Source organism: Musca domestica, unplaced genomic scaffold (assembly GCF_030504385.1).
Source record: "Musca domestica strain aabys unplaced genomic scaffold, Musca_domestica.polishedcontigs.V.1.1 35, whole genome shotgun sequence".
Lineage (NCBI taxonomy): Eukaryota > Metazoa > Arthropoda > Insecta > Diptera > Muscidae > Musca > Musca domestica.
In genome coordinates, this window is record NW_026712315.1 from 6,640,573 (window position 1) to 6,667,828 (window position 27,256).

At 37.9% G+C, this 27,256-nt stretch overlaps 1 protein-coding gene across 3 annotated transcripts in view; it reads right to left on the bottom strand.

The window, feature by feature from the left end:
- LOC101899941 (rap guanine nucleotide exchange factor 4) overlaps positions 1-27,256 on the bottom strand; it is a 310,188-nt gene that overhangs the window by 20,597 nt on the left and 262,335 nt on the right. For all 3 annotated transcript variants that reach the window (XM_005190427.4, XM_059125688.1, XM_005190426.4), the window contains 7 exons: positions 26,961-27,106; positions 19,860-20,004; positions 11,541-11,717; positions 11,066-11,227; positions 2,227-2,588; positions 1,798-2,051; positions 1,463-1,633 (listed from right to left, as the gene is read on the bottom strand). In XM_005190427.4, the coding sequence (XP_005190484.1) occupies positions 1,463-1,633; positions 1,798-2,051; positions 2,227-2,588; positions 11,066-11,227; positions 11,541-11,717; positions 19,860-20,004; positions 26,961-27,106 (1,417 nt within the window). The remainder of the gene's footprint in view (positions 1-1,462; positions 1,634-1,797; positions 2,052-2,226; positions 2,589-11,065; positions 11,228-11,540; positions 11,718-19,859; positions 20,005-26,960; positions 27,107-27,256) is intronic.

Consider the following 27,256-nt stretch of genomic DNA (forward strand, 5'->3'; position numbering starts at 1 on the left):
ATTAAAAGGAAATCGGAATCGGAAATGTATATTTCAGATTTTTTTATTAGTTTTGGTTATTCAAAACTTTCACCCGTTGTGGGGGAGGTACCAGAAGGGGTCGACCGATATCTGTCATCTTTACAACAGATCTTGTGTTGATGGAAATATTGAGATATACCAAGCGGAATGGAATCGGATTTTAATTTCGCGTTTTATGAGCTTCTTGGTTATTCAAAATGTTGACCCTTTGTGGGGGAGGTACCACAAGGATTGGAAAAATATATCCCATCCTCACACCAGACAATGGGTTGTTAAAAATATTATGATGTGTGAAATTTAAAGACAGTCGGACTCTTATATCATATTTTATAGGAGTTATAATTATTTTATGTTTTGACCCTTTGTGTGGGAGGTACTTGATGGAGTGGACCGATTTTATCTAGTTTCGCATCTAACATAGCAATGATACAAATTAGAGGATCCTTTTGTGCTCTATACGGTAAATTTTTTTCTGCGAAAATTTTAACACGTTGTGTGAGGGGGGTACCAGAAGGAATGAACCGATATTGTCCATCTCCGAACCGGATCTAAGTTTGACAATAATATTACGATGTACCAAGTTTGGATCAAATCGGATACTTCCTTTGAGAGTTATCGTGTGCACCAGCCAGACAGACGGACGGACGTACGAACGGACATCTCTTGATCAACTCCAAATATCCTGAAACGGATGTGGTCCAAAGAGACCTAGGGTCTAAAACCTTTACTACAATTGTGCGAAAAGTACTAAATGGTACTGAATATGGAATTAGGAATAGAGCTGATATCCTGAAATTTGATATCTAGATTACTGATTTTTGAGATTTGGAGATCGAATTGAATCGAAATTGGTGTTGGGTGAAGGGATTTAGCAGAAACGTTTAAATTTTTTATTTCAATAATATTTGGGGTGTACGATTGAGATATGGAACGGTTTTGCAAAAAAATGACTTAGATTATATAAAAAAAATGTAAAAAAAATACTAAATTGTGTTTGAGTACCAAAAGGCCTAACACGAATGGTTGGAACGAATCTAAGCTTATAAGATAAACTTAACGCTGACGAAGTAGTGGGCACTGGCTGGTCGACGACTTATTATCCTTTTTTAATGTATTCTTAGAATTTGTTATTTTTTACTTAATTTTTTTATATTTATTTTTTTTTTTTGTATTTCTCTCTCATCGAAAATTTTTAGCTTTCCCTATCTTTGACCAATAATTGCAACATTCCAAAACAAGAATTTCCTGCATTTTCATTAAGGATGTTGAACTTCATTAATTTTGTCTTTATTTACAGAATTCCCTTCTACGTTCATTGTGTCCTTTGTCTTATAAATTATCTTAAATTATTTCTCTTCCTTCTCATCTCATCTCTTCACTTCAACACATCATCTTCTCAAGACCAAACAAAAAAAAAGTAAAAAATCTCCAATTTGCCTACCTTGCCAAAATGATGACGTCCAAAGGTGTGATAGAGCAGCTCATATTCATGTACGGCCCAAAAGAGATCCCAATCGAATATGGTAATGTGATAGGCCAGCTCTTTGGTACTGAGCATTTCCAGGTCCATGTCGATGCCTTCGGTGGGTCCCTCCTGTTCCGGCAAAGGAGTCTGTACAAAAAGATGGGAAAAAAACAAACAGCAGCACAACATTAAATTTCAATCAAAAAGCCATTTGCATGCCATTGTGACACCAGAGAGAACAGCAATTGCTCTCCTGCAGCTATACCAGTGGCAGGCACACAACAGTCAACCAACCAAGTAAGGAAACCTACCAAGCCATCTATGTGATCCTTAACGGAGACAAAGAGCCGTCCATTTAGGCTTAAGCCAGTGGGTATACTGACATCGTTATCCTTGAATACGGAACGTTCGCCATTCGATTTCACTTCGACCAAGCATAAATCCTCGGGGCCACGATTCAATTGCAGTTTGTCCGCGGCACAGGCTTTAATTATCTCCGCAGTTGTGTGCAAGGGGAAGCGCAGAGTGCAGTAGGTGTGGTCGGCACAGTATACCCGAAAAATGACTGCATTATACACAAATACAGCAGCAGGAGGTTGACAGGAGCAAATGATAATGGCAATGAAAACAAACAAAAAAAGTAGTCGGACATTGAATTAATAATGAAATTGAGGCTGAGCTTTTACAGAGATTTCCAGCAAAATATTTATGAGATTTTCGAAAGATGCCATGATACTCACTATCATCATCTGGCCTTATCACCGTCTTCGATGGGGTAATGTTACCACTGAACAAACATATCGGCTGACCATTTGGTGGCAGTTTCCATTTCTGTCCGGCATTTTGATTTCGATCATCCTGATAGCGTGCCATTTGCGTCAGAATGTTGTGAATAATACTGGTCTCCTCCTGCAGTTCGGGATCCGCTTCCACTTCGGCGGCTAAATCTTCAATAAAATCACAGACACTGGGCTCATCGAAGGCGGCATGTCGCACCGCCATCACCCATTTTTGCATGAACTGAATGACGCGTTTCTTGAAATTAATAATATAGTCCCGTTCCTCGGGCGTTTGCGATCCATCATGCGAATCGCAATGAAAAGTGCAGAGGGAGTTAAGGAGAGCATTGATAGGACATATATATATAATGATGGCAATACAAATAAAATACGCTTTCACAAGAGAGTGAGATACTAAAACAAGAGATTTTTTTGTGGAGAGAAGAGAAAATAAAAGTCAGATTGTTGGTCATTTAGAGATCTCTTTGAGAGTAGAGATCATCTGCGTTTCTAAAACATCTGGAAGACCATCAAAAGGGTTTTAATTTTCTCTGAATATAGAAGACAGTCTTTAAAAAGGTTTTTACAGTCCTGGGTGTCGTTTCTACAGTCCTGGATGTCTTCTTAATACCCCATTATGGGTAGATGTTAATACCCCATAATGGGCCCATTTTCAACTTTTTAGGGGTTCTTCAAAAAGTTCCGGAACAAAAATACCAAACAACCATCTTGATGGATAGGAATTTCCATTTTGTAAATATAGGTTTTGTAGAACCGGATTTTGTATCTGAATTTTCGGCTCGAATAACAGGGTAACTGGGTATTTCCCCCACGGAAAAATTACTTTGCCGTTATCAGGTCTAAAATACCTACCACTTATATTGGCTTATTTCTGCAAAACATGAGTCTTAAGAAGTCCACGTTTTCGTATGGCCCCAATGAAACCTCAATGGAACCCCATTAATCTAGATAATTTGACGATTTAAGCTTTCAACACATTCGTTTGAAGTTTGGTTTGTAAATTTCGTACCATTTCCTTTACACATTAAAGAGATTCTACGCGTATTTCACCATGGTAATACTTTCCACATATTTTATAGCAGGAGGCCTACTAAAGATTTTCACAAGCTGGAAGATTTTTACAAGTCTTCCATAGGTAGAACAGCATCCACAAACTTTCTGCAGTTGGAAGATCTTTTCAAGGTCTTTCACGGATCGAAGATCTTATATTTCGCCAATTTGCTCTTCCATAGATAAAACTAAAAGGCAATGTTTTTTTTAGTTCTTCTTTGCGCAGGCACACATTTGATAGAAGTTCGAACAACAAAATGTCCAAAGAATTTTCCAGATGTCTTCAGGGGGGAGAAAATTTGTATACAGATTAAAGGCCTGCACAAGACGAATTGTATGAATTATGCTTTTTTCGACACACTGACTTTGTCTACTCAATCATGCGCTATGTATTTGATAGGCAATGACAACCAACAACATCCCCAATTTTGATTCATGTGTGCCATTGTCTAAGGTTCGATCGTGGCATGGCTGACTCGAATATTTGCATGGTGTTCTCCATAAATGCAGGGTGTCAACGATGACATCGAACCGTGCCATCGTCAAATTGTGTGCCATTTGTGTACGTGTGCTTAAATTGAGAGAGTGTGTGTGTTACTTTCGACGGTGAGGATGTGTTTTTGTGTGCGCTGTAATTTTGAAGTAACAAACACCGCGTAAATATAAAATTGAGTTCAATAACAAAATGTGAATAGACATCAACAAATGAATAGAAAAAATGAAATATTTACTGAACAATCCCAATTTATTGGTGATTATCATAAAATGTTGGTCATAAAAAAGAGGTAAATATTGTTTGCCTATTTTCTATCTACATAAAGTGTTCTTTTAAAATTAAAGTTTGTGGGCAGAGATTTGACTATCATTCAATAACAGAATATGCACAGAATTGAACAATGGAGGTATATAGTGTTGTTACGTGAATTACAGTAGCACTCATTCTCATTTACACATCACTACCAGAGGCAAACATTTACGAAATTATAATCAAAATAAGAAATTTTTTCAGGAGATTATTGTTTTTTATAAGGATTAACATTTTAGATTGTTTCGTCAATAACCACGAAATGTGAAAATTTTGTGTGGACCAATTAGAAGTGCCTTTAATATTTTAGTATTCGCCAAGAAATTATTACAAAAAAATTATTCTTTCACATATCGGAAAAGCAGGTAGCGATTGCGCTTTGCCTTCATCACGCGTGTGTCTTTTTCATTGGCAGTTGTTTCATAATTGTTGTTGTTTTTTTGATAGAACATTTTTGTATGACACACTATTCAACATTCCCTTTTATTGGTCATTACATGTTATGACGCTGGGTTTGAGTGTGACCGACATGACGAAACATCGAGCATTTGGTTGGATGTCACGTACTGTTATGCGTTTGATCAAACAGGGCACAACATGACGAGCGTTTTCTCTCCATGACATAAATAGAGAAAATTGTCACATTTGCAGCCCTTTAATACAGATCTTTCAGAGACAGAAGAACGAATACTTGTCTTATAGGGATAGAAGATCCTCAACAACTGTTTTACGAATTTAAGATCCCTAACTGGTATTCGAAGGAGGAAGTACTGTAAAAGGACAAGATGGAAAGGTGTCTAGAAGACCTAGACACAGAATATCTCCTATATAAATTACGGGCATTGAGAACCTTCCTTCTATTTTCTTACTTTTGAGCATGAAGGCCCAACTACAGCTCTTCTGGACATGAAAAACTTTTAACATAAAAACCCTTCTGCAAAATGTTTATGGGTATGTACAGAAATCTATAAACACAGGTTTGCGATAATAGAAGACCTACTATAGGTCTTTTTGGTTCTCGTTCACGTCGTTCACCTTCTGCAAAATGGGTATGGGTATGTACAGACATCTATTTATAGGTTTGCGATTGCTGGAAGATCCACTACAGGTATTTTGGTCACCTTGCTCAGGTCACCTAGGCCTGTGAAACATTCTACAGGTCTTCTAGACATAGAAGAACATTATTTAAGTCCTTGAGACATAGAAGACTTTCGATTGAAATACAAATCATAAAGTTCCTTCCATAGGCCTTCCAGACGTTGAGAACCTTATTCGGATCATAAAGGCAAAGAAAATCGGCTAATCTCTTTTGGACATACAGGACGTCTTTGCATTTAAAGGACTTCTGGGAATAGAAAATCTTCAAGAGGATTTTTAAGGAATAAATGAGCTTCCGCTCTTCCACAAAGCAAGCCTTCTGGAGATCTTCAAAACTAGGAGACCATCTGAAGGTCATTTATGAACGGAAATATATTTTATATCAGTTGGAGACCGTCTTCACTATGTCGACTTCCTATAAATTCTTCTATAGAAAATCGATACAAGGTACTCGAAGGAAGCCTGTTCAAGGTCTTCTATACATAGATGGTCTTTTATTTATAAGGTCCGCAAACTGCAGCAGGCTTTTGGGTGGTCGACTATTTACAGAAGATCTATGGAAAGTTCTTTAGGTTTCGAAGACTCTTACCAAAGAGTTAAGGAATGCCTTCTGGAAGTAAATACCTTCATGATGTCTGATAGCCATAGAAATTCCTTAAGTATTACAGGAATAGAATACCATCTACAGGTCTTCTAAGGAGACCTGGATCTACCTAGAAGACTCGCTGAATCTACCTAGAAAACTCACCCGTTCTAGCGATATCCGTCTGTCTATAAAAATCACGCTATCTTTCGAACAAATAGAAATAGAAGGCTAAATTTTTGAACACGTGTGTATTTTGTCAGTAGATATCTTAAGATCCTTAATGAGCCATGCCGGTCCACGTTTTCGTATAGCCCCCAAATAACGGTAACTCCCGATATTCGGTATATTAATGATTTAAACGACATTATTCACCGGAATTCAAATTTTGTATTTGAAGATCCTAATGGGTACTACAGCCTATAACAAAAAATTACATATGCAGGCCCACGTCTTTGTAACGGTACCTCCCAATATTTAATTTTTTGATAATTTAAGCGACATTATTCACCGGAATTATTTCAAATTTCGTATCTGGAGTTCTTCATGGGTTCTACAGCCTATGACAAAAAATTTCGTAAGCAGGCTCACGTCTTCATATAGCCCCCATATAACGGTACCTCCCAATATTCGGCATTTTTCACCGGAATTTTTTCATTTTTCGTGTTTAAAGATCGGATTGAGTACTACAGTCTATATTTATTCTGAATTTTGGTAATTTTGGCGACATTATTCTCCGGATTTTTTTCAAAATTTATTTAATTTATAATTTAATTAATTTAATTTAATTTAAAGTTTGTAATGAGTACTAAATACTATTAAAAAAAAATTGGAGGCCCACGTCTTCGTATAAACCCCGATTTTACGATGTTACGATTTAAGCGGTATTTTTTGGAATTTGTTGCAAATTTTCAAGTTCCTTCCAAATGCCCACCGCATTAAAAGTTCGGCCCGCCTGAACTTAGCTGCGGTTTGTACTTGTTAACTTCTTGAGGTCTTCTGATATTCGGGCAAGACTTTCTTGAGGTCGTAGAAGCCCAGAAGTTTCTCCAGAGGTTTTTTATTTCTAAAACGTTTCTTCGGATAGAATACCTTTCTGAGGTCTTTTCGCTCTGTAAGATCCTCCGAAGTTTGTATAGGAATAGAATATCCTCTACAGAACTTTTGCAAATGGAAAACTTTCTACAAATCTATTAGAGAAGGAAGAACTTTTGAAGATATTTCAAAGGTAGAAGGCCAGAAAAAGATTTCCTGTGGACAGAAGATATTGCAGAGGTCTTCTTTTTGAAGAATACTTTCTAGAATTCTTTTGCAGTAGAGACCTTGCAAAAAGTGTTTTTTTTTGTCGAAATTTAGAAAAGGTTGATTTACATAGGATTGCAACATACTAGGTTTAAGGGGATGGTTTATTTAATCCGATAAACGCCTTCTGTAGATAATAACCTTTTAGATCGAAGAAGACTTCCTTAAGGTCTTCAAACCAATCCTTTTATAGGTCTTGTGTTGTGGAAAACAAAATATATCTGTTGGTTTTCCATTGTAGAACTTCCGCCAATATAAAACGTTTTCTAGAAGTCTCGTACTGTGAAAGTCCTGGATAAGGCGTCTCTTGCAGAATACTTTCTAAAGGACTTCGAAAATGGGTTTCTATGGGTGTTTTATTTTAGAAAACTTTGAAGGTCTTCTCTAAGGACTATTATCAGAAGAGATTTCATAGTCCTCCTATATATAAACCTTCTATTGAAGGTATTTTTCCTCAGAGTGTAGACCATTATCACATTCAGCTACCTCTTTTTAGTTTTGAAAACAAAACTTTTGCCACGTAAACAATTGTCCTGCATCTTTTCATAGAAACTCAAGTTAGAATTTCAGCATTATTTTGACCATTCCTTAGCTCAATTCTTTCCGTTTTCCCTTTGAAAGAAGACACACTTACATATGTATGTGTACATGTGCCTGATTATTTAATAAATTGTGGCAACAAGGCAAATGGAACACCCCATCCACACGTCTGTTCGTCGTGGCCAAAGTGACACTTAAGTGTTGTTGTTGTTGCTGCTGTTGTTCTTGTTTCTTTTTCGTTGTCACATCGTATTGTAATTGCGTGGCCAAAATGTAACTTGAAACACTTCAACAATCTTGCCAGCATTCGTGACCCAACCAACGTGACTGTCCCGCCCCCTCCCACAACCACGTTCAAGTATCATATTGACGAATGGGTGTGTGTGTGTGCTTGTGTCCATGTGTTTGAAACAATGATGTTGTTGATGATACTTCCAACGCTTGGGGACATATCTATTCTGTATGGATGTCACTTAAAATGGTGGCAAACGACAAAATTTGACCAGGAGGTCCTGACAATGGCCACTGAAGTGAGGGCAACAATGTTTTTGCATTTATAGTAGACACCTCTCTGTCGCATACCCCCGAAGAAGTATTGTTTGCTTTTTCAGCATTTAGATTATGGCTTAAGCCCCTGGGGCGGTATAAGATCATAAATTGTTTGTGGCACATCTGTTGCCAATGTGCAGGTGTGTGTGTGTGTGTGAGAGAAGTCTTGTTGACGCATTTTGAATATTTAATTTCTAATTCTGGTCAGATTTTGAAGGTGGTGTGGTGGAAGATAATAATTTTAATCTTTAAGAGGCTATATACAATTATCGTACATAGATTATGGCAAACAATGAAAGGAGTTATATTGTTATTCAATTAAAATTACAGATTAAAAGCATTTCGGAGAACATCAGGAAGGACTTCTAGGGAAAGAAGACCTTAAAGAGGATTTACATAACTGTAAAAGTTCCGCGAATTTTCTTCATTATATAGTAAGTTAAAGACTTATGGAAGGTCTTTTATTCATAGAAGATCTTCTAGCCATAAAAAGTCTTCTACCCATAAAAGGTATGTGGAAGGTCTTCAAAGGCGCAAGGCCCGTGGAACATATTCCAGCCATTGAATGCATTTGGATTGTGGGAGACATTTTATCTATAGAAAGGCTATGGAATGTTTTCAGAAAGTTTGTGAATGATAATTTACCCTAGTACGTGTGTGGAAGGTCTTCTAGCCCAAGAAGGGTTGTGGAAGGCATTCTATTCTTAGAAGGCTGTGGATAATCTAAGAAGGTCTGTGGATGATATCCCAGTGATTAAAGGCTTGTAGAAGGCGTTCTATTCTTGTAGCATTATAGGCATGTGAATGGCCTTTTATTCATAGGGGTCCTGTGGAAGGCAAGTGGAAGGTCCTCTATTCATAGAAGACGTGTGGAAGATCTTCTATCATTAGAAGACTATCCTTAGAAGGCCTGTGAAAGCTCTTCTAGCTTGTGGGGAGTATTCTATTCTGAGAAGGCTTGTGGAAGATCTACTCAAAGAAGTTCTGTGGATGGCCTCTTAGTAAAGGAAGCTATTTTATCCATAAAAGACCTGTGGAAGATTTTGTGGCATTGAAAGCCAGTAGAAGATCGATCATCCACAGAGGGCCTGTGGAAGGTCCTCTATGCATAGAAGCTATTGTGGAAGCTATTTTATCCATAATAGACCTGTGGAAGATTTTGTAGCATTGAAAGCCAGTAGAAGATCGTTCATCCATAGAGGGTCTGTGGAAGGTCCTCTATCCATAGAAGCTATTGTGGAAGCTATTTTATCCATAATAGACCTGTGAAAGATTTTGTAGCATTGAAAGCCAGTAGAAGATCGTTCATCCATAGAGGGCCTGTGGAAGGTCCTCTATCCATAGAAGACGTGTAAAAAATCTTCTATCAATAGAAGACTTGTGGAAGATATTCTATCCTTAGAAGGCTTGTGAAAGATCCTATAGGCATTGAAGGCCTGTGGATGGCCTTCTAGGCATATATGGCTTGTGGAAGATCTTCTAGCTAGAGAAGGCTTGTGGAAGATCTACTCAAAGGTATGTGGATAGTCTCCTAGCAAGAGAAGGCTTGTGAAAGGCATTGTATCCATAGAAGACATGTCGAAGATCTTGTAGCATTGGAAGCCTATGGAACGTATTGTATCTATATAGGGCCTGTGGAAGGCATGTGGAAGATCCTCTATCAATAGAAGACTTGTGGAAGGTATTCTATTCTTAGAAGGCTTGTGGAAGTTCTACCCAATGATGCTAGCGAGAGAAAGCTTGTTTAAGCCATTCTATCCATAGAAGGTATGTGGAAAGTCTGAAAAAATCCATAGAGTGCCTGTGGAAGGTCCTCTATCCATAGAAGACGTGTGGAAGGTATTCTATCTCTAGAAGGCCATTGAAAGCCTGTGGATGGTCTTTAAGGTAGATATGGCTTGTGAAAGGTGTTCCAGCTTATGGAAGCTCTAACCAAAGAAGGCCTGCGAATAGTATCCCAGCGAGGGAAAGCTTGTTTAAGCCATTCTATCCATAAAAGGCATATGGAAGGTCTTTTATCCATAGATGGCCTGTGGAAGGTCCTCTATCCATTGAAGACGTGTGGAAGATCTTCTATCCATAGAAGACTTGTGGACGGCATTCTATCCTTAGAAAGCTTGTGAAAAATCTTATATCCATCGAAGGCCTGTGAATGACCTTCTAGGTGTTTATGGCTCTTGGAAGGTCTTCTAGCTAGAGAAGGCTTGTGGTTGGTCTTCTAGGCAGATATGTCTTGTGGAAGGTATTCTAGCTATAGAAGCCCTGAAATGTTTGTGAAAAATCTTCGACCTCAACAAGACTTATTGTAAAATATTCTATCCCCAGAAAGCCTGTGGAAGGTCTTCTTTTTATAGAAGACTTGTGGAAGATATTCTATCCTCAGAATCCCTGTAGCAGATATATTATCCCTAGAAGGTCTGTGAAAGTCTTTTATTCATAGAGAGCTTGTGAAATATTTTCTATCCTCAAAAGGTCTGTGAAGGATCTCTATTCGTGCAAAAACTGTGAAAGGTCTCCTATTTATAGGAGGCTTGTGGAAGATATTCTATACTTAAAACTGGGGAATTGCTGTGCAAGGTCTCCTATTTATAGAAGTCCTGAGAAGACTGTCTATCCAGAGAAGTCCAATGGAAGATCTTCTATATATACATTACTGCAGGATTTCTCCCATCTCTTTTTTGGTGTGTGGAGATTTTTTTTCTTTATTCATCCATTTACAGAAGACTTACATGAGGACTGGACCTCATGTAACCTAACTAACCACTTCCCTATCTCTCTCTTTCTCTCTCTCTCTCTCTTCACATTTAAGTTTTTTAGTTAGTGTATGTTTTTTGTTGTTTTAAAAAGGATATTAATTAGCCAATTCATCCACCAGCTGAACCACTGGCATAAACACGATGTGTGTTAGCAGGAAATCATCCAGGAATGGATCGACACCACTAATTTGGCCTCCCAAGCGGGTCTCTAATAAATGTTCTAACATTTTTGATGGTGTGCCCGACATGACAGTGTATCTGAAACGAAGCAGAAACAAAGGAAAAAAAAAAACAAAAATTAAATTTAAACATTATTTAAGAACACACAATCCGCTGGAGAGCAAGAAGGAAAACAAGAAAATCCATCACTTTAAATTTAAACTACTGCCTGACACCAAGAAAACCGACACCTAAGGCATGCCTGAACGCCATGAAATGGCTGGGATTAGTTTTGTTGCAGAGTCAAGGAGCGGTATTTTGGTGAGGTGAGAGCGTGGCATTGAATGTGATGTATATGGAATTATTTTCAAGGAAGGAAAAAAGGGGGAGGTACTTGTCTCACTCAACTTACTTGAATGCTGAATGCTGTCCTCTTTGTTTTGCCACACGTTCCAATACTAAAACATCCTTGCCATGTTCCTGGAGTCTCAAAGTATTTGCCTCGACGTCACGTAGAATGCGATTAAAGTGCTCCTTATCCACGCGCAACAGATGGCAATTGTTCTCCTTTAAAACTATGGTAGCAGCTCTGGTGTGAGGGGAAGAGAAAAAATAAAACAAAAATGGATTATGAATTTGTTTAAAAATAAGCAATTTAATGCTACAACAATTTGTAATGAAATTTGTTGTTTGCCTTTAATTGCTTTCAATTAAAATTTTATTTGATTTTAAGTTTCCTGCCTGACGGCCTAACTGCCAGCCACCCGCCTGAATGGACCACCACTTTGCATGTTTCGGTACCTGGACCATTACTCTGCCATCCAGCTGGCATATCTATTTTCATGTTGGCCTGTTTTTTTGTTCTTGCCATGTTTTCTGTTAATGCCGCGGGTGTTGGTACTGCTCTGATGCTGTTCTATCCTACTTACCCTGGTTGCTGATTCTGTATTTTGGGCTATGGTTTTTCCTGCATTCAATGCAGTTTTGTTAATTGAAATTTAATCCTTGTTTGGTAACTTTACTAAGGACGATATCGTGTGTTGTTTGGATGGGATTTTCTGCCCTGTGACATTGCCAAAAAAATACAACATGCTCGACATTTGTCAGGGATCGGTTAAAGGAGTTCCGATTAGGCAATACGAAAAGTAAGAATGAAGAAAAACATATAACTGCGGACAGAGGGCCAACCAAAAGATTGTCAAGAGTATATACGCCCTCGACATAATTCAAATATAGCCACAAAATCATCGACAAAATCTGCCTTGGCTAACCTGAAAATCTTTTCTATAATTAGAAAACCTTTGTAAGATCTTCAATGTAAAGCAACCCGTTCTGAAGTCTTTAAACAGGCTTTAAAGATAGCAAGTTCTCTGAAGCTCTTTAATAGACAAAAGAGTTTTATAAAACCACCGAAAAAGAAGACCATCTCAAGCTCTTCTATGCATACAAAACGATCTGAAGCTTGTCTATATATAGAAGACAATCGGAAGCTCTTCTGAAAAAAGAAAAGCTTCAGAGGTAATCTTCTAGACATAGGACCTTAGGAAGCTCTTCTATACATAGAATCCCTTCTAAGGCTCATCTATGGGTAGAAGACCATCTAAAGCTCTTCTATGGAAAGGGAGACGTTCTACAGCTATTGTATGGATAGAAGACCTTTGATAGCTCTTCTATGAATCGAAGAATTTTTGAAGCTCTTCTACGAATTGAATACCTTTGAAGCTCTTTTATAAATAGAAGACCTTTTGAATCTCTTCTATGAATAGAATACCTTCGGGAGCTCTTCTATTGATAGAAGACCTTCTGGAGCTCTTCTATGGATAGAACGCCTTCTGGAGCTCTTCTATGGATAGAAGGCCTTCTGGAGCTCTTCTATGGATAGGAGGCCTTCTGGAGCTCTTCTCTGGATAGAAGGCCTTCTGGAGCTCTTCTATGGATAGAAGACCTTCTGGAGCTCTTCTATGGATAGAAGACCTTCTGGAGCTCTTCTATGGATAGAAGACCTTCTGGAGCTCTTCTATGGATAGAAGACCTTCTGGAGCTCTTCTATGGATAGAAGACCTTCTGGAGCTCTTCTATGGATAGAAGACCTTCTGGAGCTCTTCTATGGATAAAAGACCTTCTGGAGCTCTTCTATGGATAGAAGACCTTCTGAAGCTCTTCTGTGGATAGAAGACCTTCTGAAGCTCTTCTGTGGATAGAAGACCTTCTGAAGCTCTTCTGTGGATAGAAGACCTTCTGAAGCTCTTCTATGGATAGAAGACCTTCTGAAGCTCTTCTATGGATAGAAGACCTTCTGAAGCTCTTCTATGGATAGAAGACCTTCTGGAGCTCTTCTATGGATAGAAGACCTTCTGGAGCTCTTCTATGGATAGAAGACCTTCTGGAGCTCTTCTATGGATAGAAGACCTTCTGGAGCTCTTCTATGGATAGAAGACCTTCTGGAGCTCTTCTATGGATAAAAGACCTTCTGGAGCTCTTCTATGGATAGAAGACCTTCTGAAGCTCTTCTGTGGATAGAAGACCTTCTGAAGCTCTTCTGTGGATAGAAGACCTTCTGAAGCTCTTCTGTGGATAGAAGACCTTCTGAAGCTCTTCTATGGATAGAAGACCTTCTGAAGCTCTTCTATGGATAGAAGACCTTCTGAAGCTCTTCTATGGATAGAAGACCTTCTGAAGCTTTTCTATGGATAGGAGACCTTCTGAAGCTCTTCTATGGATAGAAGACCTTCTGAAGCTCTTCTATGGATAGAAGACCTTCTGAAGCTCTTCTATGGATAGAAGACCTTCTGAAGCTCTTCTATGGATAGAAGACCTTCTGAAGCTCTTCTATGGATAGAAGACCTTCTGAAGCTCTTCTATGGATAGAAGACCTTCTGAAGCTCTTCTATGGATAGAGGACCTTATGAAGCTCTTCTATGGATAGAACACCTTTTGAAGCTTTTCTATTGACAGAAGACCTTCTGAAGCTCTTCTATGGATAGAAGACCTTCTGAAGCTCTTCTATGGATAGAAGACCTTCTGAAGCTCTTCTATGGATAGAAGAACTTCTTAAGCTAAAAGATCTTATATGGCTAGAATACCTTGTGAAGCTCATCTATTGTCAGAAGACCTACTGAAACTTGTCTATAGTCAGAAGACATTCTGACGCTCTTTTATAGCCGAAAGACCTTTTGAGGTTCCTCTATAGCCAGAAAACTTTCTGAAGGTTTTCTATGTCTTTTCTATATATAAGAGACCTACTGATGCGCTACCCTACATAGACAACTGTCTTGGTCTTTCTTTGTAGATTTAAGACTGGGGATTCTTTATCGTTACATTTTTCTCTTTAGTTTTTTTTTTTTTTTTTGGAAACTATGGGCGTCTTTGATACCATAGATTACTGGAATTCAAAGAATTTCTCTTTATATCCTGCATCCTGCATTGCCGACGATTAACATGCCAAGCCAGCGAGAATTCCCTCGACCTTGACTTGTAAATAAGTACTTGTGTATTCATCATCCACATAGACGCTCGTCAGTTTGTAAAGCGAAGTCAAACAATTTATTAAAAATTCCATAAAATTTCATCATTTCAAAACGTGCCTCTGTGCTTTGCAACGACGTCAAGTGAATTCATTCCCCATGGAAGAATGTAACCGACCATTCAGCGAGGGTTTTCCTATGGTGTGCCTGTATGACACTCGTTTACACAACCGACTCTCACTCACACCGCATGTGTTTGCGTGTGTGTGAGAGTGTGTGTGAATATACAGACAAAACGATGCATTTCAAAAACTAATCCTGTTGTAAGGCATTGGGGGGTAAAATTGGTTCAGTGCAGTTCAGTTCAGTTCTCCACTTTCGGTTTTTTGTGCTGTCGTTGCATTTTGCCCAAAGTTAGTGGCATGCACAACGTGTCTGTTTACTACAACCATGAAAACACATACATTTCCACTCTCTACAGTAGTGGCGGAAGGGATAATCAGTAGGATAGTAGTTTCCAGCTTTGGGGCATTTAAAAGCAACAGCTTCATTCAGAGTCCAACCGAACATACAGATGGAAAAATTCACGTGTTTTTTTTTTGGTGTGAATTTGCGTGTGAATGTTATTTAATGTAATTTAACATTGAAATGTACATATATATGCATGTGTACTTACAGCAGAATGAGATACTAAATATTCACACGAACACACACACACGCAAAGTTCATTTGTAGTCTTCATCCAATGGCAATAACGTGGTAATCAATTAGTTGAGGATAGTTACGAATTGATTCTATTTTTTTTTTGAGTGGATATATTGGTTTTCATTGGTGTGTGTGTGTGTGGGAGTGAAAGTTTTTTTTACCAAAGTTAATTTCATTTTAACCGGAAATACACAGAATTGTAAACGAAATGCTAATGGCTTTAATAAAGAGAAAACAAAACTATGCAACGACTATTCATCGAATTGCTGAGCCAAATTGCTATTAACTGGGAGCCTTGTATTGGTTTCGAAATAAAATTGAATGGAAAGTTTAATTATCAGTCAAGTTGCATTGAAAGCAGCCATTAATAAACAACTGCATTGCATTGCGAACATATTGAGGATGGTATTAAAAATATTCCACATTCAGAAAAGAAAGGGCTTCAGGAGGTCTTCTATACATAGAAGAGTTTTAGGAGGTCTTCAATGTATAGAAGAGTTTCGGAAGTTTTTATGGTTATAGAAGAGCTTCAGGAAATCTTCTGGCTATAGAAGAGCATCAGCAGGTCTTCTATGCATAGAGGAGCTTCAGCTGGTCTTCTGTGTACAGTATCGATAAGCGTCAACAGAACTCCCATGTATAGGGGCTGAACTTCTATATATAGAAGAGCTTAAGAATATCTTCTGGCTTTAGAAGAGACTCAGCAGGTCTTCTGGCTATAGAAAAGCATCTGCAGATATTCTATGTAGAGAAGAGCTACGGCAAGGTCTGTTATTCATAGAAGAGCATCAGCAGGTCTTCTATGCATAGATGAGCATCAGCAGGTCTTCTATGCATAGAAGAGCATCAGCAGTTCTTCTATGCATAGAAGAGCATCAGCAGGTCTTCTATGCATAGAAGAGCATCAGCAGGTCTTCTATGCATAGAAGAGCATCAGCAGGTCTTCTATGCATAGAAGAGCATCAGCAGGTCTTCTATGCATAGAAGAGCATCAGCAGGTCTTCTATGCATAGAAGAGCATCAGCAGGTATTTTACTCATAGTACAGCATCAGCAGGTCTTCTATGTATAGAAGAGCTTCAGAAGGTCTTTTAGCTATATAAGACCTTCAGAAGGTCTTCTGGCTATAGAAAAGCTTCAGAAGGTCTTCTGTGTATAGAAGAGCTTTCGAAAGTCTTTTCGCCATAGAATAGCAGAAGGTCTTCTGTTATAGAAGAGCTTCGGAAGGTCTTCTGATTATAAAAGAGCTTCAGAAGGTCTTCTGGCTATAGAAGAGCTTGACCAGTTCTTTTGGCCATAGAAGAGTTTCAGCAAGTCTTCTGACTATAGAAAATCTTTAGTAGGTCTTTTGGCTATAGAAGAGTTTCAGAAGGTCTTCTGTGTATAGAAGAGCTTCAGAAGGTATTCTAGCCATAGAAGAGCTTCAGAAGGTCTTCTGGGTATAGAAAAACTTCAGAAGTTTTTCTGGCTATAGAAGAGCTTCGGAAGGTCTTCTGGCTATAAAAGAGCTTCAGAAGGCGTCTAGCCATAGAAGAACATCAGAAGGTATTCCAGCCATAGTAGAGCTTGAGAAGGTCTTTTAGGTATATAAGAGCTTCAGAAGGTCTTCTGTGTATAGAAGAGCTTTCGAAAGTCTTCTCGCCATAGAATAGCATCAGACGGCCTTCTGTGTATAGAAGAGCTTCAGAAGGTATTCTAGCCATAGAAGAGCTTCAGAAGATCTTCTGGCCTTCTGTTCTTCTGGTATAGAAGAGCTTCAAAAGGTTTTCTGTGTACGGAAGATTTTCCGAAGGTCTTCTGTGTGCAGAAGGGCATCAACAGGTCTACTATGTATAGAAGAGCTTCAGCTGGTCTTCTATGTATAGAAGAGCTTCAGCTGGTCTTCTATGTATAGAAGAGCTTCAGCTGGTCTTCTATGTATAGAAGAGCTTCAGCTGGTCTTCTATGTATAGAAGAGCTTCAGCTGGTCTTCTATGTATAGAAGAGCTTCAGCTGGTCTTCTATGTATAGAAGAGCTTCAGCTGGTCTTCTATGTATAGAAGAGCTTCAGCTGGTCTTCTATGTATAGAAGAGCTTCAGCTGGTCTTCTATGTATAGATGAGCTTCAGCTGGTCTTCTATGTATAGATGAGCTTCAGCTGGTCTTCTATGTATAGATGAGCTTCAGCTGGTCTTTTATGTATAGATGAGCTTCAGCTGGTCTTCTATGTATAGAAGAGCTTCAGCTGGTCTTCTATGTATAGAAGAGCTTCAGCTGGTCTTCTATGTATAGAAGAGCTTCAGCTGGTCTTCTATGTATAGATGAGCTTCAGCTGGTATTCTATGTATAGATGAGCTTCAGCTGGTCTTCTATGTATAGAAGAGCTTCAGCTGGTCTTCTCTGTATAGAAGAGCTTCAGATGGTCTTCTCTGTATAGAAGAGCTTCAGCTGGTCTTCTATGTATAGAAGAGCTTCAGCTGGTCTTCTATGTATAGAAGAGCTTCAGCTGGTCTTCTATGTATAGAAGAGCTTCAGCTGGTCTTCTATGTATAGAAGAGCTTCAGCTGGTCTTCTATGTATAGAAGAGCTTCAGCTGGTCTTCTATGTATAGAAGAGCTTCAGCTGGTCTTCTATGTATAGAAGAGCTTCAGCTGGTCTTCTATGTATAGAAGAGCTTCAGCTGGTCTTCTATGTATAGATGAGCTTTAGCTGGTCTTCTATGTATAGATGAGCTTCAGCTGGTCTTCTATGTATAGATGAGCTTCAGCTGTTCTTCTATGTATAGAAGAGCTTCAGCTGGTCTTCTATGTATAGAAGAGCTTCAGCTGGTCTTCTATGTATAGAAGAGCTTCAGCTGGTCTTCTATGTATAGAAGAGCATCAGCTGGTCTTCTATGTATAGAAGAGCATCAGCTGGTCTTCTATGTATAGAAGAGCATCAGCTGGTCTTCTATGTATAGAAGAGCTTCAGCTGGTCTTCTATGTATAGAAGAGCTTCAGCTGGTCTTCTATGTATAGAAGAGCATCAGCTGGTCTTCTATGTATAGAAGAGCATCAGCTGGTCTTCTATGTATAGAAGAGCTTCAGCTGGTCTTCTATGTATAGAAGAGCTTCAGCTGGTCTTCTATGTATATAAAGGAGCTTCTTAGTATAGAAGACCTTCTGGCTATAGCAGAGCTACATAAGGTCGACTGGTCATAGAAGAGTTTCAGCAGGTCTTCTAGCCCTAGAACAGTTGTAGAAGATCTTCTGTCGGTAGAAACTCCTACTGAAAAGCTTCAAATGGTCTTCTATCTAGAGAGTAGAATATCTTCAGTGTAGGAAAGAGCTTAAGGGTTTTCAGCTATAGAAGACCTTTTGAACATTTGTAGTATTCTTATTTCACATTTCGTTTTCTGGAAAAGAAGTATTGACGGTCCTCTACACAAAGGACATATTTGGAATGTGCCCTTACAATAGTCGTTTTTTTTGAAGTACTAGGTTGCGTATACATACTATGGATATTTGTTATAACATTACTTATACGTCAAGTTGTCCCGTTCTTAATGGGACAGCTTCATAACGATACGATTAACCTGATATTTATATTCAAACGTTTGACTGGTTGAAGACTACATCGACAATATTCTGCAATGGACATGTCCATACAACAATTACTAAACTTTTAATTAATAGATTATTGAGATTCCTCTACCTAACTATAACTACAAAACTGCCAATGACAAAATCTCTTTTTGCTCACAATTTTTCCATTTTAATTAAGATTACTTCGTTGCTTAACGATTAATTAAAAGCGACAATTATGGAGTACACTTTCGCCAGCTTTCGCCCCTAAAACAAAACAAATTGAAAAGTTAATGAAAACTCTTCCGAAATTATCTAATATCTAATTACACCTTTGATAATAAACTTTGTGCGTTCTATGCAAATTATGGTAAAATACCAAATCGTCGAGGATTGTCGGGGTGGACAAGGTGGCACAAAGGGTGCCGGCATAAGTCTTCATAATTAAATTTTTATATCCCCTCCCCTATCTCCCATTGATAATGAGAACAGCTCAATCATATTCACTGAAAATGGAATGGAATTTCTATTTCATGAAACCACCTGCGGATAACCGGTAGGCATACTAATAATGGCTATATGGGGGCATCCATGCAAAGGATCATAGAAAAATTAAGCTTGGCGTTTTCCATGGATTTTCATGAATTGGTTTTCGTGGATTTTTTAAAGATATTTTTTTTTATATCAATATTTTGTTATTGCTAAAATTTTTAGGATAGGTTACCTGGTTTTCCTAGCATAGTATGGTTTTCCTCGTATCTTATTCCTAGGATATTATGGAATATCCCATATCTTGTTATAAAACACATCCCGCTCGAAAAATAACGCCTTGCTATACAATGGGAATTCCCCGCAGCATCAGAGCGCAACAGGAGTCTTTTAAACATTCACAACAGCAATTGACTTCACCCGAGTCACACACCCGCACGCACTCACCCACACAAATTTACACCCGCATTTATATTCACACATACCAGGACACACACATACATTCTCACGCAAATAATTTCACGTAACTCACCTGGGTGCGTCGTTAATCAAAGCCAGTTTACCAAAATCATCGCCGCTTTTAAGGGTGGCCACAGTACCTTTGCCATGTATCACCACATCCACAGATCCTTTCAGGATGATGTACCACGAACGTCCCTCGTCACCTTGGCTGAATACTATTTTGTGTCAGAGGCAGTCGACGATAGATGGATGGATGGATGTATGGTTGGTTGGATGGATGTCGATGGAATTTCGCCATTGGGAGGCAGTTATGAAGAGTGGAGAAAAAACAAAGAAAGGGAGAGATAAGAGGAAAAGAAAAGTAAATAACAAAGCAAACCAATTAAATGAGAGGTGAACGCATAAACCGGCATTGCATCTGGGGAGTAAAATTATTTTCTCTCCCACCCCCACATTCCTTAAACTTTTTATACCCTCCGCCATAGTATGGAGGGTATATTAAGTTTGTCATTCCGTTTGTAACACCTCGAGATACACATTTTAGACCCCACAAAGTATACATATTCTTGATCAGCATAAAATTCTATGTCGATTTAGCGATGTCCGTCCGCCTGACCGTCTTTGGAAATCACTCTAGCTTCCGAACGAATTGAACTAGATTGATAAAAGTTTGCTCAAATGTATGTTATGTCTGCAGGACTTTTGGTATTGAAAATGGGCCTTGTAGGTCCACGTTTTGGTATAGCCCCCATATAACGGTACCTCCCGATATTCGGTATTTTGATGATTTTAGCGAATTTGTTCACCGGAATAGTTTCAAATTTAGTATTTGAAGTTTGAAATGAATAATACAGCCTAAGACGGAAAATTGTCTGTGCAGGTCCACGTCTTCGTAGTGCCCCCATATAACGGTATCTCCCGATATTCGGTATTTTGATTATTTTAGCGACATTATTCACCGGAATATTTTCAAATTTGGTATTTGAAGTTCGAAATGGATACTACAGCCTAAGATGGAAAATTGTATGTGCAAGTTCACGTCTACGTATAGCCTCCATACAACGGTACCTCCCGATATTCGGAATTTTGATGATTTTAGCGACATTATTCACCGGAATATTTTCAAATGTGGTATTTGAAGTTCGAAATGGATACTACAGCCTAAGATGGAAAATTGTCTGTGCAAGTTCACGTCTTCGTAGAGCCCCCATATAACGGTACCTCCCGATATTCAGAATTTTGATGATTTTAGCGAATTTAGTCACCGGAATTGTTTTAAATTTGATATTTGAAGTTCGTAATGAATACTACAGTCTACGACAGAAAATTGTCTGTGCATGTCCACGTCTTCGTATAGCCTCTATACAACGGTACCTCCCGATATTCGGTATTTTAATGATTTTAGTGACATTTAGTCACCGGAATTGTTTCAAATTTGATATTTGAAGTTCGTAATAGATACTACAGCCTACGACAGAAAATTGTCTGTGCAGGTCCACGCCTTCGTATAGCCCCCACACAACGGTACCTCCCGATATTCGGTATTTTGATTTTATCGACATTATAACCAATTTTTTTTTTAAGTTTCGTATTTGAATATTGTAATGGCTTATGACAAATGTTACCTACGCAGGTCCACGTCGTCGTATAGAACCTAATATAATAGCTACATTCGGTATTTTTAAGATTTTAATAGAATGTTTAACGGATTTTATTGCTTTTGAGAATTGCCAAATTCGTTCCAAATGGTGGACGGTATTCAAAGTTCGGCCCGGCCGAACTTAGAGCTTTTTTACTTGTTTTTAAAAAAATTTCAATTCCCCCAAAAAAAAAAAAATTAAATGATTTTTTGTTGTTCTGCTTTCTCTGCACCACCTTCGTTGGGGGTTTCAATAAAAAATGCTTATTTCTCGTTTTTAATTTTGGGTTGTTTGGAAGGATGAAAAGGCTGAGACTGCTCTTCAAGTATTTGTTTATGATGTGTTTTGTTGTAGTGCGGCAGTAGCTTTTGTTGTTGTTTATTGTTCCTGCCTTCGTTTTTGTTTAGCATAACAATGACAAAGTTTAATTGTGTTAAACTTTAATACAGATTCTTTTAGCTTAAGGTATTTAATTAACTATAAACCAAACTTTTTTTCTATGTGTTTGTTTTCTCTTTCGAGACGAGCTTAATGATCTGAAATTTGCAGTGAAAAGGAAAGCCAGATAGACACTATCACACACTCACCACTATGCGACGCGTTTCGCCGTTGGTTAAGCGGCTCATCAGGCATATTTGGTGTGGATGATGGCTTACAAGGGCCGTTCTCTGGAAAGTAGTATATATTTCGAACTTATTTTTTCGCCGGGGCTAAATGCAAACAACAGCACAGCTATGTATACACACACACATACATATACATCAATGCCGGTGAGTACATCCCTCTATGACCGGCAAAACTAGGGGCTAAACAAAGTTTCTATCATGAATGGGAAAAACAACAACAACATTGTTACTATAGAATGATACAAACGATGAACAGGTAAAACTTTTTCCCGGAAACTTTGTTCGTTTAATTGACGAGCAATGGATGCATAGAAAGTAAACGTCAATTTTTACTGTGGGGAAACAAGTGGAGCAGAAAAAAGGGGGAGGGGACTTGGAAGATAAACAAAGATAGGTCACGTTAAAAAGGGCTTGCAATATTTTAAAGGAATTATGAAACCAATATGGATCCGAATATCCGGAGCAAAATGGAGACAGAATGTGTTTTTTTGGCAAAAAAAATTGGATGTTTTTGTTTGTTATTTTTTTATTTATTAAGGACTAGCGGAGCTTTACAAAAAAAAAGATTTTGCAAGAAGCAACAGAGTTTAGTTCCTGATATTTGGAAAAAATAGACTTTTTTCAACGATTAGAGTTGATTTATGGATTTCATCAATTATTTGTCAAGGACAATAAACGTGAAAACATTTTCAAGGACTCTCACAAACAGGATTGTTACGAATCCGTTAAAAGGACTCCCTGTTCAAAAAAGTGCATTTTTGTAAGAAAATTTTTCCAAGGACTCCCTGGATTTTTTAAGAACAATTTTTTAAGTACTCTATTGCTTCCAGGACTAACAGGTCAAAAAACGCGGATCTTTAAAAAAAATGTTTCAAAAACGTCTGTTGACCAGACAAAAAATGAGGATTTTTTAAGAAGATGTTTCCAAGGACTCTCGAGTCAACAAACGTAAATTTTTTTTATAGAAAAAAATTAAGGACTTTCTGGTTAATGAGCGCGGTTTTTATGATCACGTTTAAAAGGACTGTCTGGTCAAGAAACGTGGATTTTTTAAGATCATGTTAACAAACTTGGATTTAAAAATAAAAAAAAAAACATTTTCAAGGACCCTCTTACCAATGGTATTTTTATGAACTCGTTTGAAGGACTTCCTGGTTAACAAGCGTGGATTTTTAAAGAAAAATATATCAAGGACTCCCGGTCAAAAACCCCGGATGTTTTAACGAAAAATATTTCAAGGACTTCCTGGACAAACAACACGGATTTTTTTAAGAACAATGTTTCAATGACCTGGTAAAAACGCGGATGTTTTAAAGAAAAATGTTTCGGGGACTTGCTGCCCAAACACGCGGATTTTTTAAGAAAAATGTTTCATGGATTTCTTTTTTAAAAAATGCGGAGTTTAAAAATAATCAAGAACTCCCTGGTTAACAAACATGGATCTTTTTTAGGGAAAATGCTTCAGGGACACCCAGGTCAAAAAAGTGGATTATTATAAAAATGAAAGGATTGCCTGGTAAACAAACTAGGATTTTTTAAGGAAAATGTTTCAAGGACTCTCTGGTCAGTAAACGTGGATTTTTTAAAGAAAACGTTTTAAAGGACCCTTGAACCAATAGGATTTTTAAGAACGCTTTTCAAGGACTCTCTGGTCGATAAACGTGGATTTTTTAAAGAAAACGTTTTCAAGGACCCTTGAACCAACAGGATTTTTAAGAACGATTTTCAAGTACTCTCTGGTCGATAAACGTGGATTTTTTAAGAAAAATGTTTCCAAAGACTCCCGGTTCAACAAACTCTTAATAGAAAAACAATTCTAGGTCTCCCTGGTCAAAAAGCGTGGGTTTTTAATTATCATGTTTTTAAGGATTCTCTGGTTAATAAACATGGATTTTTAAAGAAAATATTTTCAAGGACCATCTGAACAATATGATTTTTATAAACTCGTTTTAAGGACTCCCTGGTCAATTAACGTGGATTTTTAATAGAAACCAGTAAAGAAAGTCTTAAAGTCGGGTGGGACCGACTTTATGATGCCCTACACCACTTTGCTAATTTAGTAAAGCTGCGCATAACAATTAAGAGTTTTTATGGGAGAATTCAATCATACACGCAATGATTATAATTATAAGTTAAAGTTCAAATGACTAAATAAGCCGAAGCATTTGTATCTTTTAAATTCGGACTTGTATTGCCAATTTGGTGCACACTTAATTTGAAATCGGATAAAAATATGTATGGGAGCTATATCGAAATCGGAACCGATCCCGATAAAATTTGGCAAAGATATTTTTGAGCTGTATTTGATATATTTCCCTGAAAATCGTTGTTACGGAGTGCATATTACGGCTGTGGGTAACAAATATGACAAATCGGATGAACAGTATGAATGGGAGCTACAGCTATAGCTATATCTGAACCGATCTTCACCAAATTTGACATACTAGCTTCTAGACTCAATTCGCTCGTAAGTGCCAAATTTCATCCAATTTGGGCAAATATTAGACGTTTGGTGCACAATAAAAGGTAAATCGGACGAAGTTATATATGGGAGCTATATCCAAATCTGAACCGATCTCGATCAAATTTAGCAAATGTATTTCTGAGCTGTATTTGATATATTTCCCCAAATATTGTTGTTACAGAGTGCATATTACGGGTGCGGAGGACAAAAATAACAAATCGGATGAACAATATATATGGGATCTATAGCTATATCTGAACCGATTTCGATCAAATTTGGCATACTTATTTTCAGGTCCGATTATCTCCAATTTCAATAGGGTTCGTCCTTGGGCCAAACAAATAATTTGGGCAAAATTTCATCTGGATAGGGCATTAAATGCGAACTGTACTTTGTTTACAAAAATACATAAACAGGCGGGCGGACGGACGGACAGACGGACGGACATTAATAAATCGACTCAGAATGTGATTCTATGCAGATTATTAAAATGAACTATGTGTCTATCTCGTTTTCTTTTGCCTGTTACAAACAAATGTACAAAGATAGATTACCCTGACCACCTTGTGGTGTAGGGTATAAAAATGAAGAACTCCCTGTTGAATAAATGTGAATTGTTTATGAATATGTTTCCAAGAACTGCCTGTACAACAAACGTGTCTTCTTTAAAATATGTTCTCAGAAGAATTGTATCAATATTGCCTATCTCGATCTAAATTCGATAATAATACTAGGATGTACCAAACGGATACTTCTTTCGAGAATTATCGAAGGACAGACTGACGAAAAACCGGAGATCGATTCCAAATGTTCTGAAACAGATTTGGTCAGAGAGACCTAGGTTCTACAACCATTATATCGATGAGACCCGATGAGATAAAAACAAACTGCAACAAAGTCAAACGCCATAATTTTTACATTTTTTTTTAATTTTATTGAATGAATCGGAAATAGTATCAAATTTTAGAAAAAAGGTTAGATTTGTTCGAATTGGTCGCCTTCGGCACGAATTATGGCCTTCAAACGACCAATGAAACCGTCACACGCTGCCCGAATGTTGCTCTGCGGTATTTTGGCCCATTCCCGGCGAAACGCTTGCTTGAGGTGATCGACACTTTGGTATTTTTTAGTGCCAACCTTGTTTTCCAAAATACTCCAGACACAATAGTCCAACGGATTGGTATACGGAGATTTTGTTGGTCAATGGTGCCCTGGAAAGAATCGCGAGTAACGTCATTTTGTAAACATTCTTGGGTGGCGCGTGCTGAGTCCTGTTGGAATGTTTAAGGTCTGCGGCCAAACGTTTGCGTGCCCAAGACTTTAGTACACCCTCCAGAATATGTTCGCGATAATATTCGGCATTTATTCTAATGCCACGGTCGATTAATATTTTTTAAAAATATTTTAAACCTTTATAACAATTAGTTATCATTTTTATTTTTATACCCTCCACCTTGGAAAGGAGGGTATATTATGTTATTCCGTTTGTAACATCCTTAAATATTCGTCTTAGACCCCATAAAGTATAGATATTCATAATCAACATAAAATTCTAAGTCGATTTAACTATGTCCGTCTGTCTGTCTGTACGTCTGTCTGTTGAAATCACAATACAGCCCACATTATTTGACGTAGAGTGCCAAAACTTAGCAGAGCTATTTGCATTGTGTCTAGGATGGTTGGTATTGAAAATGAGATGTATCGGTCCACGTTCTGGTATAGTCCCCATATAACGGTACATCCCGATATTCGGTATTTTGATGATTTATGCCACATTTTTTCACGGATTTGTCTGGAAATTGGTATTTGTAGGACATAACGGGTCCCTGAGCGTGTGGCAAAACATTGCATGTATAGGTCCACGTTGTGGTATAGCCCCCATATAAAGGTACCTCCCGATATTCGGTATTTTAGTTTTTTTGCCACATTTTTTCACGGATTTGTCTGAAAATTGGTATTTGTTGGTCATAATGGATTCCAGCTTCGGTGGCGAAACATTGCATGCATGGGTCCATGATTTGATATAGCCCCCTTATAACGGTACCTCCCGATATTTGGTATTTTGATGGTTTTTGCCACATTTTTTCACTGATTTGTCTAAAAATTGATATTTGTGGGTCATAATAGGTCCTAGTTCGTGTGGCGAAACATAGGTTCACGTTTTGGTGTAGCCCCCATATAACGGTACCTCCCGATATTCGGCATTTTAATGATTTTTGCCACATTTCTTCTAATGTTTCTTTTACCCTAAGGTGGAGGGTATTAAAAGTTTGGCCCGGCCGAACTTAATGTTTTTTACTTGTTTTTCTCTTAAATTTTGGAAAATATTCTTTTTTTTTTTTTTCAAGGATATTGTGGATTTTTTTTAAGATTCATAATTAATGTTAAAGATGTAATATTTCCTTACTTTAATTTTTATTTCTTCCCTTTGTTTTACTTACATATTGTTCCAGCTTGAGCATGGGCCTCGAAAACAATAATCGATGATAGTTCCCGCTTAATACTCGTCGATAAATGTGATAATGCTGCTATGTGTAGAAGTTCTTCGAAAACTAATTCCAGTTCTTCGGGGGTGCGTTCATGTGAACTAAAAAGAAGATGGAAAAAAATTAACAACAAATAAAAGACATAAATAAATTATCCTTCGCCATGTGGGTTAACTACAAATGACAACCTGTCCCTCAAAACCTCTGACTGAAAATCTCTTTAATGCATTGCCTGACTGAAAACATCAAAG